Genomic DNA, 12,562 nt, shown 5'->3' with positions numbered 1-12,562 from the left:
TATATATAAGTCAAAAAATAAATTGGAACAAGAAAATTCCAAAAAAAAATAAAAATAAAAATAAAAATCCATTGATAGCTTCCAATTACATGAAACAAAAGGGATAAAACCTATACATGCATACCAACATATATCTATACAAACATGTGTATAGAATTATGAAACCAAAGGGATAACATCAAGAAAAAATATAACCATATAAATACTTATCCATCTGAATAAATGTGATTGTATAGAAAAATGAAATCAAATTTTTTTTACATTTGGGACATCACAAACAACAGAAAAGGAATGACCGAAATCGAGTTGAAAGTGCACAAAAGCAAATATCAAGATGAAAAGGGTGAGTTTGATTGATCTCCTTGCAACTTGGATAGACTTATTCTTGGAATTTTTTGAAAGATATTCCGTCCCAAAACATAAATGATGAAAGTACTAATTGAATAAAAAAAATCAAGATTTTTGTGAGGCCACTTGATCCTACATGACCCAAGTGGGTCCGTCCACCATGCTTGTGCTACAGCTAAATTAAAAATTTAGAACTGTAGGTAACACAAATGAAAAGTTTTGGTGAAGTATATAAAAAATTGAAAGATTTGGGACCTTAGTTACAATGATTCCTTTTTTATTTTTATTTTTATTTTTTGGGTTTTTTAAAAACTTGGCGTTAATATGTAATGGAGTACACTTGTTCAAAAAGTTGACTAAAAGTGCAAAAGGTTGGGGGTCTAAATGTAATAAATGGTAATAATAGGAAATACATTGTAAAAATTTAAAACAAAATGTTGCTGCCCAGGATCGAACTGGGGACCTTCAGTGTGTAAGACTGACGTGATAACCACTACACCACAGCAACTTCTGCGTTCTAACGGGTATTCATATCATAATAATATTATTAAAGAAAATAAACATGATTATCATCTCGTAAAGTATTTCTGTCCCCGTGAACTCAGATGAAGTTGTTCAATTCCTCGTCCTTCGTCAAGCTGTCTATCATGGCTTCGAAACCGCAACAACTCCGTCCTCGTAAGTACTATACTACTCCATTATCTTCCATGTTCCCATCACGAAAAGGGATTCGTTCGAAAATCTGGAATTTCTTTGAATAATTTTTTTGACTCACGCATTTTGTCGAGCAGTTGCGGGGACATCACGGGCAAAAAGGGAAAGAACGATTACCTCCAATTCTTCTGTTTCTGAAAGTGCTGAATCAAATCCAATGAAAGACGCTTTCGCCAAATATGCGAATTACCTCAATGACCTGGTAGGCTTTATTACCCCCACCACCACCACTCTTTTGTTTTACTTTGAAAATGGAATACTTTATTCAACCAGAACAATTGTCTGTTGCAGACTTGTAGTAGTAGAATAAATCACGGGCAGCAATCGGTCCATATCATCTTTCCACTTTATTGTTTTTGTCGGTACTTTTGATATTTTGTTTTGAATTTCTGCATTTTCTTAGACCTAGATTGTCAATAAATTCGATTTGCATATGCTTGAATGAATGGCGATTGCTGTAATTTGAGGGAGAGTGTTTCCATGTTTGGCACTGCTAGAATTAATTAATTCTAGGTGCTTATTTGAGCAATCTGTGAAAGCACTCAGACTCATACCGACCAACAAAGCCGAAGAAGGCTGGCTTCTAAGCGGCCAAACATGCTGTTGGACTTATAGTACCGAATCATTTTTCTCACACAAGCTTCTTTCTTTCTTGATTTTTAGGTTTCTCTGCATCTTTAAAGTGTCAGTAATGTGATATTATGATTCATCGATGAATTGCTTCTTATTGGTCAGTGTGATGTATGCTCCACCTGTCTATCCCATACACACGCAATGCACGGGGATTTAAATCTGAAATGTAAGAGTACAATTCTGATGTGTATATAATAAATCCCATTGTGTATGAGTTGTAGAACGACAAACGGGAAAGAGTGGTGAAGGCAAGTCGGGATGTTACCATGAATAGCAAAAAGGTCATATTCCAGGTGCACAGGTAAAAGGAGTTCTTTAATTACATGCATACAAATATGATGTGATGTTTGTTGCGGCACTATCTCGTCCTAGTGTAATGTTGTCAAAGTAAAAAAGACAAAGTTCCCTTCTTTTGATGCTTGCTTAGAAGTGACAATGCTTGGTCCTGCATTATAATAGTTACTGATGTAGGAAAAGACCATAAAATTTGACATTTCCTTATTACTCGTTCTTATGCCTTTTTTCTAATTATATTTTTGAAGTTTATGTGTTCTCTTATTGCCTGCAAGGTTTGTGCTCGAGGATCTTGCTCAAGCTAATCTATGCCTGTTCATTTTTTAATGAATTGTTCTTTCATTAGTCTTATGAGAATTTATACAGATTATATTGCCTGTTAGCTATATTTCCGGAAACTTATTTTGTTGATATATTTTAGCACTTTTATTTACTAAATATTTTACTAGATGCCGAAGTGTTTATTCTTTACCTCTCTAATAACAGAATAGGTAAACAAAACAAAGATGAAGTTCTAGAAAAGGCAGAAAAAGATTTAGCTGTGGTGAGAGACCAATATGTATCCCGTCTAGCAAAAGAACTTCAAGGAACAGATTTTTGGAGGCTAAGACAAGCATATTCTCCCGGGGTGTGCATTTTCTGTCTTTTTAACTTTGGAATGCTGTAAAGAAGTTTACAATTCAATTTTTACTCCTGCTTATAGGTTCAAGAATACATTGAAGCTGTGACACTGTTTAATTTCTGCAAGGCTGGAACCCTTTTGGACCTTGATGGTGTCAATGCTGCCCTACGACCATTAAGTAACCCGTCCATGGAGCCATTGCAGATCAATATTATTGATTATGTCTTAGGGGTAATTCTCTGAATTTTAGAATTTATGAGTAGACTAATTATGCACATGAAACATTCATTGTAGTATACAAATTTAGGTTACATAAAGACCTAGCAAAATTTTCATTTAAATATGATGAACATTAGTTTCTATAGTTTGTTCTTGTGATACATTGCAAAAATAGATTTTATACATTAATCTTTTGAACTTTTTATACTGCTTTGATCTTACCGTTGATTGTTCTTGTTCAGCTTGCGGACTTGACAGGAGAGCTGATGAGGTTGGCAATAGGTCGAATATCAGATGGTGAAGTTGACTTTGCTAAGAAGATCTGCACATTTGTTCGTGAAATCTATAGAGAGTTGACACTTCTGGCACCCGTGATGTATGACTCTTCAGACATGAAAACAAAGATGGACACAATGCTCCAAAGCTTAATGAAAATAGAGAAAGGTACGATGTTTACATTTTACAGATGTTGGTAGTATGTGTTTCATATGTTTGAGTGTACGCCCAATAAAATAACGAGACTTGGTCCCAACATAATACAATATTAAAAATAGTTTTAAACTCTTAGAACTACAAACTTTGTATACAAATGTTTTCTTTAACAAAATTTGCTATCATTCTCTGCATTCTACTTTCTTGATCCCATTTTGATCTAGTGATGACATCCACTTTCGTGTTTCATCCTGTTGTTGGTTTGTAACGTCCACCTAGTCTGAAGATGCAATTTCCATTCCTTATTAATCTTTCCGTTGTTACCATATTTCTTAATTGCTATTTTGGTGCACTATCTAATTTAGACATTAAGTGTTCTCAAAATAATTAAACCCCTGTTTCAGCGCCATTTGATATATATATTATTTATTTATTTATTATTATTATTTTATTTTTTTTGGAGAAATGTGTTTTGGAATAGTTAATTTTTTTGAGAATGTGTGGTTAAAAAATATTGAAAAGTCTTGGGTTTATGTGAAATTATTTTATGAGAGAATATGTTACTGAAAATTAGGTTTGGGAAACGGGGTTCGAACAGGGGCTAAGTTTGCAAATGAAAGCGCTCATATGTTCTCTAGTCAATTGAAGCACATTTTCATGCTATACTCTTAAATGTTCATTAAAAAAAAGTTCTGAAATCAAGATTAAGATTGTGCAGTGATGCCATACTCTAAAATTGTCATCAAGAATGTTTATTTTTCTAGTTGTTTGATCTTGCATCAAGAATGCACATGTCCTAGATTTACCTCTACCCTCATCAGTTTGATATTTTTGTATTATGCAGCTTGCTTTAGTGTACATGTTAGAGGATCAGAGTATATTCCGCCTCTTGGATCAGCTGATGCTAGATTTCCATTGTTGGGAGAGGATGACATTGAACGATGAAGTACACATCTCATGAAAACTTCCCAACGATCTCTTTGAAATCTTGAAAAATGATGTTCAAATATGTTTCTTAGCAATGAATGACCCCGTTTTCCACTGATTACACTAAATTTATGTTTCCTTTAGTTACTTTTCATATTTGCACTTTAATCCCTGAAAAAATGGAAAATGATTTAGAAGTTCTCACTCTTCATGGAAATGCCACATCATAATATATAAAATTTTGGGCATTCCACAAAGCATTAGTCTGTGTGAACTTAATGCTTCACACGACAATTCTAGAATACTCACGTGAGGTGGACCACATATGAGTAAAATATTATCAAAAAAATACCCACCCACTCCCCTATTGTGTGTGACATGTAAGATCCTGTGAAGTGTCCTTGTAAACCAAGTGTGGCTCTTACATAAGAAAAAAAATCGTATGATTTGGAATGCCAGGGTTGGATCAATGGAAGCCCCTTTTTTTGTATTTCTTCTTGTCCATTTTCCCCCCTTAGCATGGAACAATTTCTCCAAAATGGTATATGCCATGCAATTTTGAAATTTTCAAACTACTTTTGTTATTCCCTGTGCAAATAAATTAGATTATGTTAGTAATTACTACTTAGTTAAATTAGACGATGCTAAGAATGAGAACTTACGTTTTTAGGTGTTAACCGAGTAGAGAAGATGATTTGGTCTACTTCTATTCAGGTCGAGTTGAATATATAACGCTACCCAATTCTAGCCAAGCAGCGAAGTACAATGAAAGGTCGGAACATGTTAAATCTAGCATTTTGCTTCTCTCTATTTCAAGCACTTTTTAGGTTGAACCTAAATTGTGTCTAGATGGGCCGAGCATCCTGGATTGAAACTGGTGAATTGGCCCACTATATTGAACAAGTTGTGTCGATTCAATTTTGTAGAAATTACACACTTATCAACTTATCATTTCAAAAAGCGGTAATTACATAAAATCATAGTTTTTCTATTCATAGTTTCCGAATAAGAGTGGAAGTTTAATATTTCACTAATCAGATTTTTTTTTAATTTCTTAATTATTTAATAACTGTCTTTCCTAGAGTCACGTAATTCAAATTTCGGAAACTCTATTTTCATTAAAACCTTCTTGCACGTCCTTTCCATTAAACCCACGGTTCTTCACGTATCCTATTTTACAATTAAATCGGTGTTCATCCAACCCATATTCAGACGTTCATCCCTGTTCATTCTCCGGCGATTCCCTGACGACCTTCTTCCACTATCGGTCACAAATTTTATATGTTCCTTCCCAAAAAAAGTGGTCACAGTTGAACTGCAGTCTTCTAAAATTTCAAGGTTGACTCGTTCAGGGAGTGGGAAACGTGGGAAGAAAATTGGAATCCACGAGTCAGGAAGAAGAGGTAAAAAGAAGTTGGATGAAGTGCAGAAGGCATCCTCTAAAAGACACAAATCCGGAAGTTCGGTCGCAAAACAGTCCACGAAGAAGGTGTTTTTGATATTTTTCAATTGTTCACTTATGTCGAGCATACCTATGTTCATTTTAATCGATGGGTAATGTGTATGGATGAAGTATTTTGAATTTGTGATGTATATTGCATTGAATTTGTTGTATGGATTTGTAATCGAAATGCCTGATTGTAGTAAGGTTTTTTAATTTTTTTTCAAAAGTCGTCGTTCATTTGTGAATTATGGAACGCTATTGTGTCGTTCTGTATGTGTGTTGTTGATTTCTTTTTTGGTAGAGGGGACCTGTGACCTATATGTTGATGTTGTGTCTACTTGGATTCCCACCTGTGACCAAACTGATGAGTTTTATTGTGATCAATGTTGTAGGCCTGGAAATACATTATACCCGAGAAGAGTTGGTTTCCGGGTAAAATTACAATTACCCCCGTCAAAGGTGTGGTGTCGAACTTCAAAAACAATCTCAATGAAGCCCAACGTCGAATCCTTTAGAATACATGTTTCTCCCACTTCCTGCAATGCGAGGAAATTGTTATCCAATCTCAGCTGATACACTACTTTCTGCTGAGACAAGTGCAACAAACTAATGAGAGTAAGTTGTGATTCAACATAGTTGGAAGATTCGTAAGGTTCTCAATTTCAGAATTTTGTTTGGTGACTGGTCTGAGATACGTCGGCGATGCTGACATAAGTAGGATGGAGAAGCTCCACCAGGATTGAAAAATTTGTATTTTTCAACGTCGAAAAATGTTACTCATGAAAACATCAAGGACGCATTTCTTGGTTCTACTGATATTCCGGATGAGGATGTTTCCATGCTAGGTGCATTGTATTTCATAACGTCTTATCTATATCCGAGACACTACAAGAAGGCTGTGGATCACTTCTTATTTGTACTAGTTGAAGATTTTAGTGCAATGAATGTGTTTCCATGGGGTAAGTCGCTGTTTGACACACTAGTAAATTCATCGAGAGAGGGGTTGAGTAAGAGATCAACACATTACAGACTCAGAGGCTTGCTCGTAGCCTTTCAAGTGTGGATTTACGAGACAATTCCCAGTCTCGATGGATACACAGCGAGAAGGATTTCCAGAGTGTATCCCTAGATAATGAACTGGGTGGCTGATGATCACCCTTCAGCTGCAAAGCTCGAGGGACCTGAATACTTCTCCAATCCGGACGTAAGTGACCACTGATGCAGTAGTATTGGTTTCGTAATATTAAACTTGCACATTTTTTTCATGTTCCAAATCATATTTTTTAGGTCACAAATATATTTCGTCAAGTCACAAATTGCATTCAAGAAGTCACAGATTTTATTCACTATGTCACACGTTTTCAGTATAGGTAATAGACATTTTCACGGCGCCATTTGCCCTTGTTATATCACTATCAATGGAAACATATTGAATATGTGTGATGTGCAAAATTATATCTGTTCGTTCATACATAATTTTTGGTTGTTGACATCGCACTTTTTATTGTGATATGAATGGCAGTTGGAAATATGTGACCTGGACCCCCTACCAGTTGAAATGGCAATGCCATACATGATTCAGGTGCAGTATAAGAAACCTGTCCTACCTGATCGGTCACATGGGGAGAAGAGAAAGGGTGGTAGCATACACCGATCAGTTCATCGTGTTGGGACTAGTACAAAACCAAGTAATTCGAGAATGAAACAATCTATTCCCATGCTTTTGATAACTGATGGACGACTGGGACACTCTGATCTCCCCATTGATGATGATGACTTCGTTGACGCACCACCCAGTTGGAAGGGGACATTAATCCATGAAGATTCTCCAAGTGGGGAGCGTAAGTCAGATGACACACTGATTCAGAGGATATGCCGTCAAAAGATATAAGCTCTTCCAATTCCATCTATCATGTCACAAGTCCATTTGGTCACATAAAAATTCCGATCACATATTCAAGTCACATAAAAATTTTCAGGTCACAAGTTTCAGTTATTAGGTCACATACCAATACATGTTTCACTGCTGATCACAGATCAATGTCATATTTCATCATCATAAGTTACCTGATTATAGGTATTCATGTGATACAGGTGGTCGACGAATTGAGGAATTATTTCAAAGGACAGATATCTGATCTCCAGTCTAAGAATCGGTTGCTAAGCAAACAACTTCAGGCAATGCAGTCACAGGTGTCATCTTTGAAGTCTAATCAGCAAAAGAAACTGAAGCTGCTTGTTCGCATGCAAGGTGAAATCCGTATCGACATGTTGGACATCAAATCACACATGCAGTGTATGTCTAATTCTGTGACTACATTGATATCTAGTTCAATGGAAGAAATTATGGAAAAAAATTCAGAGAGAACTCAGGACCAGAAACTGTTGGAGGATCTGGACCAACAAGCGAAGTCAGTACCCCAACTATAACCACCTCTTATTTGTCTGTTACCATAAACCGTTTGATATACACTTCTCATCAAATGCATTTTTGTTCTGATTTTCAGGCTGCAAAAGTCGAAAAAGTGTTGGTTCGAAAGGCAAAGCGAAGGTTGACTCTGCGTGTGCAGTTGAATTTCCATGTTCTATTGAACCTCCATATTTTGATCTCGGTCTTGGATTTATACAACCAAACCAGTTTGTTGCAAAAACATCTAAGAAAGTTGAAGTGCAAGTGGAATCGGTCATATCCAATGTTTTGAGGGACATGGAATGTATTGAGCAAGAGGTATTAAAAAATCTATGTATTTGTTGATTAATGCATGTCACATATTAAAAAACATATTTTATAACGCAGCACTCACCTAAGGCCGCACCAAGTTCTGGATTGCCGATGAAGAGGGCTCCAAAGCTAGTTAAAGCACTTCAGTCCCCTTATGTTGTCGAAGAAATGAAACAAATGAAATCATCAGGAAACGTTGTGGTCTTCAAATACTACAATCAGAATGTACAAGATGCAGATGTTGCTGACTTTCAAAATTGGTTTCAAAGAGGATACAAACTGCATAACAAGTATGAAATTGTTGTCCTATTTTCATAATTTTCCAAATAATGACCCCTACTTCTCGTTTGCAGAAAGAAGTTCAATGATAAAGATAACGCCATCCGTCCACTTTTTTCCATCGGTTAGTACTTGGTGGGAAACAAGACATGGTGGTACGAACTTGTATCCAGGGAGGTGTCGTTGACTAGTTCGGTAAGTTACTACACAAAAGTAACAGTTCTAAAGGGCATGTCATAGTACAGGTCACATTAATCACAGGTCATTGTCTACTAGTCATACAGAGCATGGGTCACAGATCACACGAGCAGTAGGTCATAGATGATGCATGGGTCACAGATCACAACGACCAATAAGTCACAGATGATGCATGGGTCACAAATCACACGAACAGTAGGTCACAATCCGCGTTGCACGGAAAAACACATAACTGCAAGTGCAATAGTATAGCTCACCTTTATTTATTACGTAACAGATCAATTATTAAATGGTCACTAACTACAGGTTGTGTTGATCACACATTCTTCTCGAGTCACACATCAAATTAACAGCTTATTGTATCATGTTTTCTGGTGTATATATGGTTTCTTAATTGTTTATTGTACTTGCATCTCTGTAGCATATGGACGTGTGCTTCTACTACATATGTCAAGTGGCAAGAAGTGCGAGAGATCTCAAGTTCGTAGCTACCACAACGGACTCGTAACCAGGCCGTACTTGCATCTCTGTAGCATATGGACATGTGCTTCTACTACATATGTCAAGTGGCAAGAAGTGCGAGAGATCTCAAGTTCGTAGCTACCACAACGGACTCGTTGTTCCAGGCCAAGCTCAAGCACATATATCCTAGGTTCAAGGATGATGCAAATGTTCTTGTGACAGATGATAGACTGATTGATGACATTACCGGTGCACGAATTCCATTAAGCACTCCATGGGCTGAAGTCGACCTTGTGTTTATCCCACTTCTACCTACCAATAAAGCACATTGGATGCTTGGCGTGTTGGACATAAAGGCACATACGTTGCATTTATTGAATTCGTCTAGGAAGACATACAATGATATCAAAGTCCGTATTGGAATTGAACCTTTTGTCAGCATGCTTCCGCATCTTATGAAATGTGTTGGAATATGAAAAAAAGATTCCATGGAGTTGAATGTGGATTTTGATTTCTCTCTTCCCCAACAGAAAAATGGGTAAGTTTTTTTTACCTCCACTTACAGTTAAACATATTATAACATGCTGGATTTCATAGCTAACAATCTGATATTTGCGTTCCTAGACATGATTGTGGCATTTACGTGGTTAAGTATGCGGAGTACATACTGCATGACGATATAGGATTCATGCCCATGAAGTTTGATGTGGCGAGAGCTCGGGTGGTAGACATGTTTATCGATTGACCGACACTAGAATTGACCCACTCCAGTTTTTAGGATTATCTGCAGTTCACAGGTCACTGCACCTTGGTCACAGGTCACTGGTTATCTGCAGTTTTTAGGATTATCATAGGTCATCAGTTTTTAGGATTATCTGCAGTTCACAGATTACTGGTTATTGTAAATTGGTCACAGGTCAATTCTCATTGTCATAGGTCAATGTATCATGGTCACAGGTCAATATATATTGGTCACAGGTAACTGCTTTGTGTTCACATGTCATGAAGAATTATCACAAGTCAATCCAATCTGGTCACAGGTCATTGAAGATTGGTCACAGATCATTTCATACTTTTGTCACAGCTAATTGCAACTGAACCACTCCCATTTTCTTGAGTCTTTGCAATATGTCATTGGTCATCTTTTGTTGGTCACAGTTTAGCGCATATTTGTCACATGTCATTGGATATTGATCATAAGTCACTTCATCCTAGTCACATGTCTTGATAAATGGTCACAGGTCACTACATATTGGTCACAGTTCATTGACGTCTTGTCACAGATCATTTCATATATTCACAGTCGATTGTACAGGGGTCACAGATCAATGCATTCTGGTCACAGATCATTATATATTGGTCACAAGTCACTGCATTCTGGTCACATGTCATTAATAATGATCATAGTTACTGCATACTAGTCATAGGTTATTGAAGAATGATCACAGATCATTTCATATTGGTCACAACTAATTCCATATTGGTCACAGTTCACTGCATGACGATCGTATAACAATTTTTCCTACAGATTTTCATGTGTGACACATTCGTCGAGTTTCTCATACGTTGAGTTTCTCATACGTTCTAGTGATCACACATTCTTGCTGAACATCCAAAGTGTATTGCAAAAAATCTTAGCATTGTATTGGTTATGATATGGTAAATATGTGTCATCCAATGTTGTGCATCTTATATTTACAAAAAATCAATCAATGAAAAAACGAGGGAATTATAAAAAATATATCAATGTGCATTTCCAGTCTTCATCCTCTTCCTCTCTTTATTCTTATTGCTTAGACTTAACGGAACTAAGCTACTGCATGTTCTACAATTGTGACCACTTTCACCACACCGACCGCATTTGATGGTTATATTTTCCTCATACACTGGTCTGAATCTCTTCTCAGTAGGCCTTCCACAACTTAACTTTTGATTAGGTGCAATTACAACTATGTCATGGACATCATTTAACACTATCCATTTAGCTGGATTTCCTATAGGAAAAATGGTTTCTTGGTATGTATTTCTGAATACTTCACTTGTGTAGTAGTAGGAACAGTATTCATATGGATCCATCTTCATACTCGCAAACACAACCAAAGCATGTGGACAAGGTAGTTGATCAACTTGAAACATCCTACATGTGCATGTCCGATTTTCTATATCAACAACGAAAGAGGAACTTTCACCGTTAACTGAGAACATTGTCTGATTAATAGGGGAAACCTACAGATATAGATTCAAGTTATAGACATAATAAGTCACATAATTAAAAAGTAGGACATAGATAAAATTGCATGTCACGTAGTTATATATAATATTACACAAACATTACCGAAATACAACGGTACAGATCACAGCAGAAGTCACAGCACATGTCATAGATCAGTTCATGTAAGTCACAGATTATAGATTAGGTCACAGTAATTAACTTTACCCTCAAGTTTCTCATATCTGTGCTCATTTCCCTCATCTTCTTTTCATACTTGCTTGACAAGGTTGTAAAAGTGCCTTGGGCGTCCTCCTTGTGTCTGCAGAACCAAGATTGTAGAATTTGTCTCAATGCCTCCAACAAAGCTATAATAGGGTAGTTCTTCGCAGACTTTGTGACCGCATTAACCGACTTCACAATATTCGATGTCATTGTGGAATACCGGTTTGAAGGCATGTGAAAACGTGACCATCTCTCAGGTCCAACTTCGTCCTACAAACAAGACCATGGAAATGTGCATCATATAGTGTATAGTATCATGTTAAACGTATTTATGTGAATATCATCATAGGACAACGTATAGTATAGTACCAGATAACCCCTTATCTTCTCATTTATCGAGCCGAGTTGTTGCATGTAATATTCATATTCTAACAGTGTATAGGCACGAATAGCTGCATTGAATGCTTGTGTTATGTTCTGTCCTGATCTCTCGTACCTTATTTTAGATTTTGTAGTAGATGGTACGAACATATGTCGTGACATGTTCCCGAATACACGTTTTCAATCGCCTTTTGATGCTGTTGTGACGATTCGACACGAAGCACAAACCGTCTTTGTCCCCATATACTTTCCTCAACTGTCTAAAAAACTATGTCCAAGAGCTGTCATTCTCGTTATCCCCAATCCCGAAAGCAAGTACATAAATGATGTTACTTGCATCTTGTGTACATGTCGTGAATAAGGTGCCACCATAGTGTCCATTTAGATATGTGCCATCAATCACAACAACTGGTCTACAATGTTTCCATCCCCGTATAGATGCACCTAGTGCCG

The 12,562-nt window shown here is 36.7% G+C and overlaps 2 protein-coding genes and 1 non-coding gene across 3 annotated transcripts; 1 reads left to right on the top strand and 2 right to left on the bottom strand.

Moving 5' to 3' along the window:
- Positions 1–783: 783 nt before the first annotated feature.
- Positions 784–856, bottom strand: TRNAV-UAC. The gene has a single exon. It is a non-coding gene; the product is annotated as a tRNA-Val (tRNA).
- A 63-nt stretch (positions 857–919) lies between these two features.
- Positions 920–4,386, top strand: LOC111406181 (translin-associated protein X). Its single transcript, XM_023035428.1, has 7 exons — positions 920–1,026; positions 1,140–1,264; positions 1,917–1,996; positions 2,476–2,617; positions 2,693–2,842; positions 3,073–3,274; positions 4,107–4,386. Exons 1-7 carry the CDS (start codon positions 954–956, stop codon positions 4,205–4,207), a joined length of 873 nt encoding a protein of 290 aa, XP_022891196.1. The 5' UTR covers positions 920–953; the 3' UTR covers positions 4,208–4,386.
- Positions 4,387–11,037: 6,651 nt separating this feature from the next.
- On the bottom strand, positions 11,038–12,271 carry LOC111406826. The gene is made up of 3 exons (XM_023036195.1): positions 12,098–12,271; positions 11,732–11,998; positions 11,038–11,520 (listed from the first exon to the last, which is right to left on the bottom strand). The coding sequence occupies exons 1-3, from the start codon at positions 12,269–12,271 to the stop codon at positions 11,038–11,040; spliced, it is 924 nt and encodes a 307-aa protein (XP_022891963.1).
- Between the last annotated feature and the right edge of the window lie 291 nt (positions 12,272–12,562).

Source organism: Olea europaea, chromosome 12, assembly GCF_002742605.1.
Source record: "Olea europaea var. sylvestris chromosome 12, O_europaea_v1, whole genome shotgun sequence".
Classification (NCBI taxonomy): domain Eukaryota; kingdom Viridiplantae; phylum Streptophyta; class Magnoliopsida; order Lamiales; family Oleaceae; genus Olea; species Olea europaea.
Note: the sequence above shows the minus strand (reverse complement) of the source record. Positions and strands in the feature narration are given on the sequence as shown.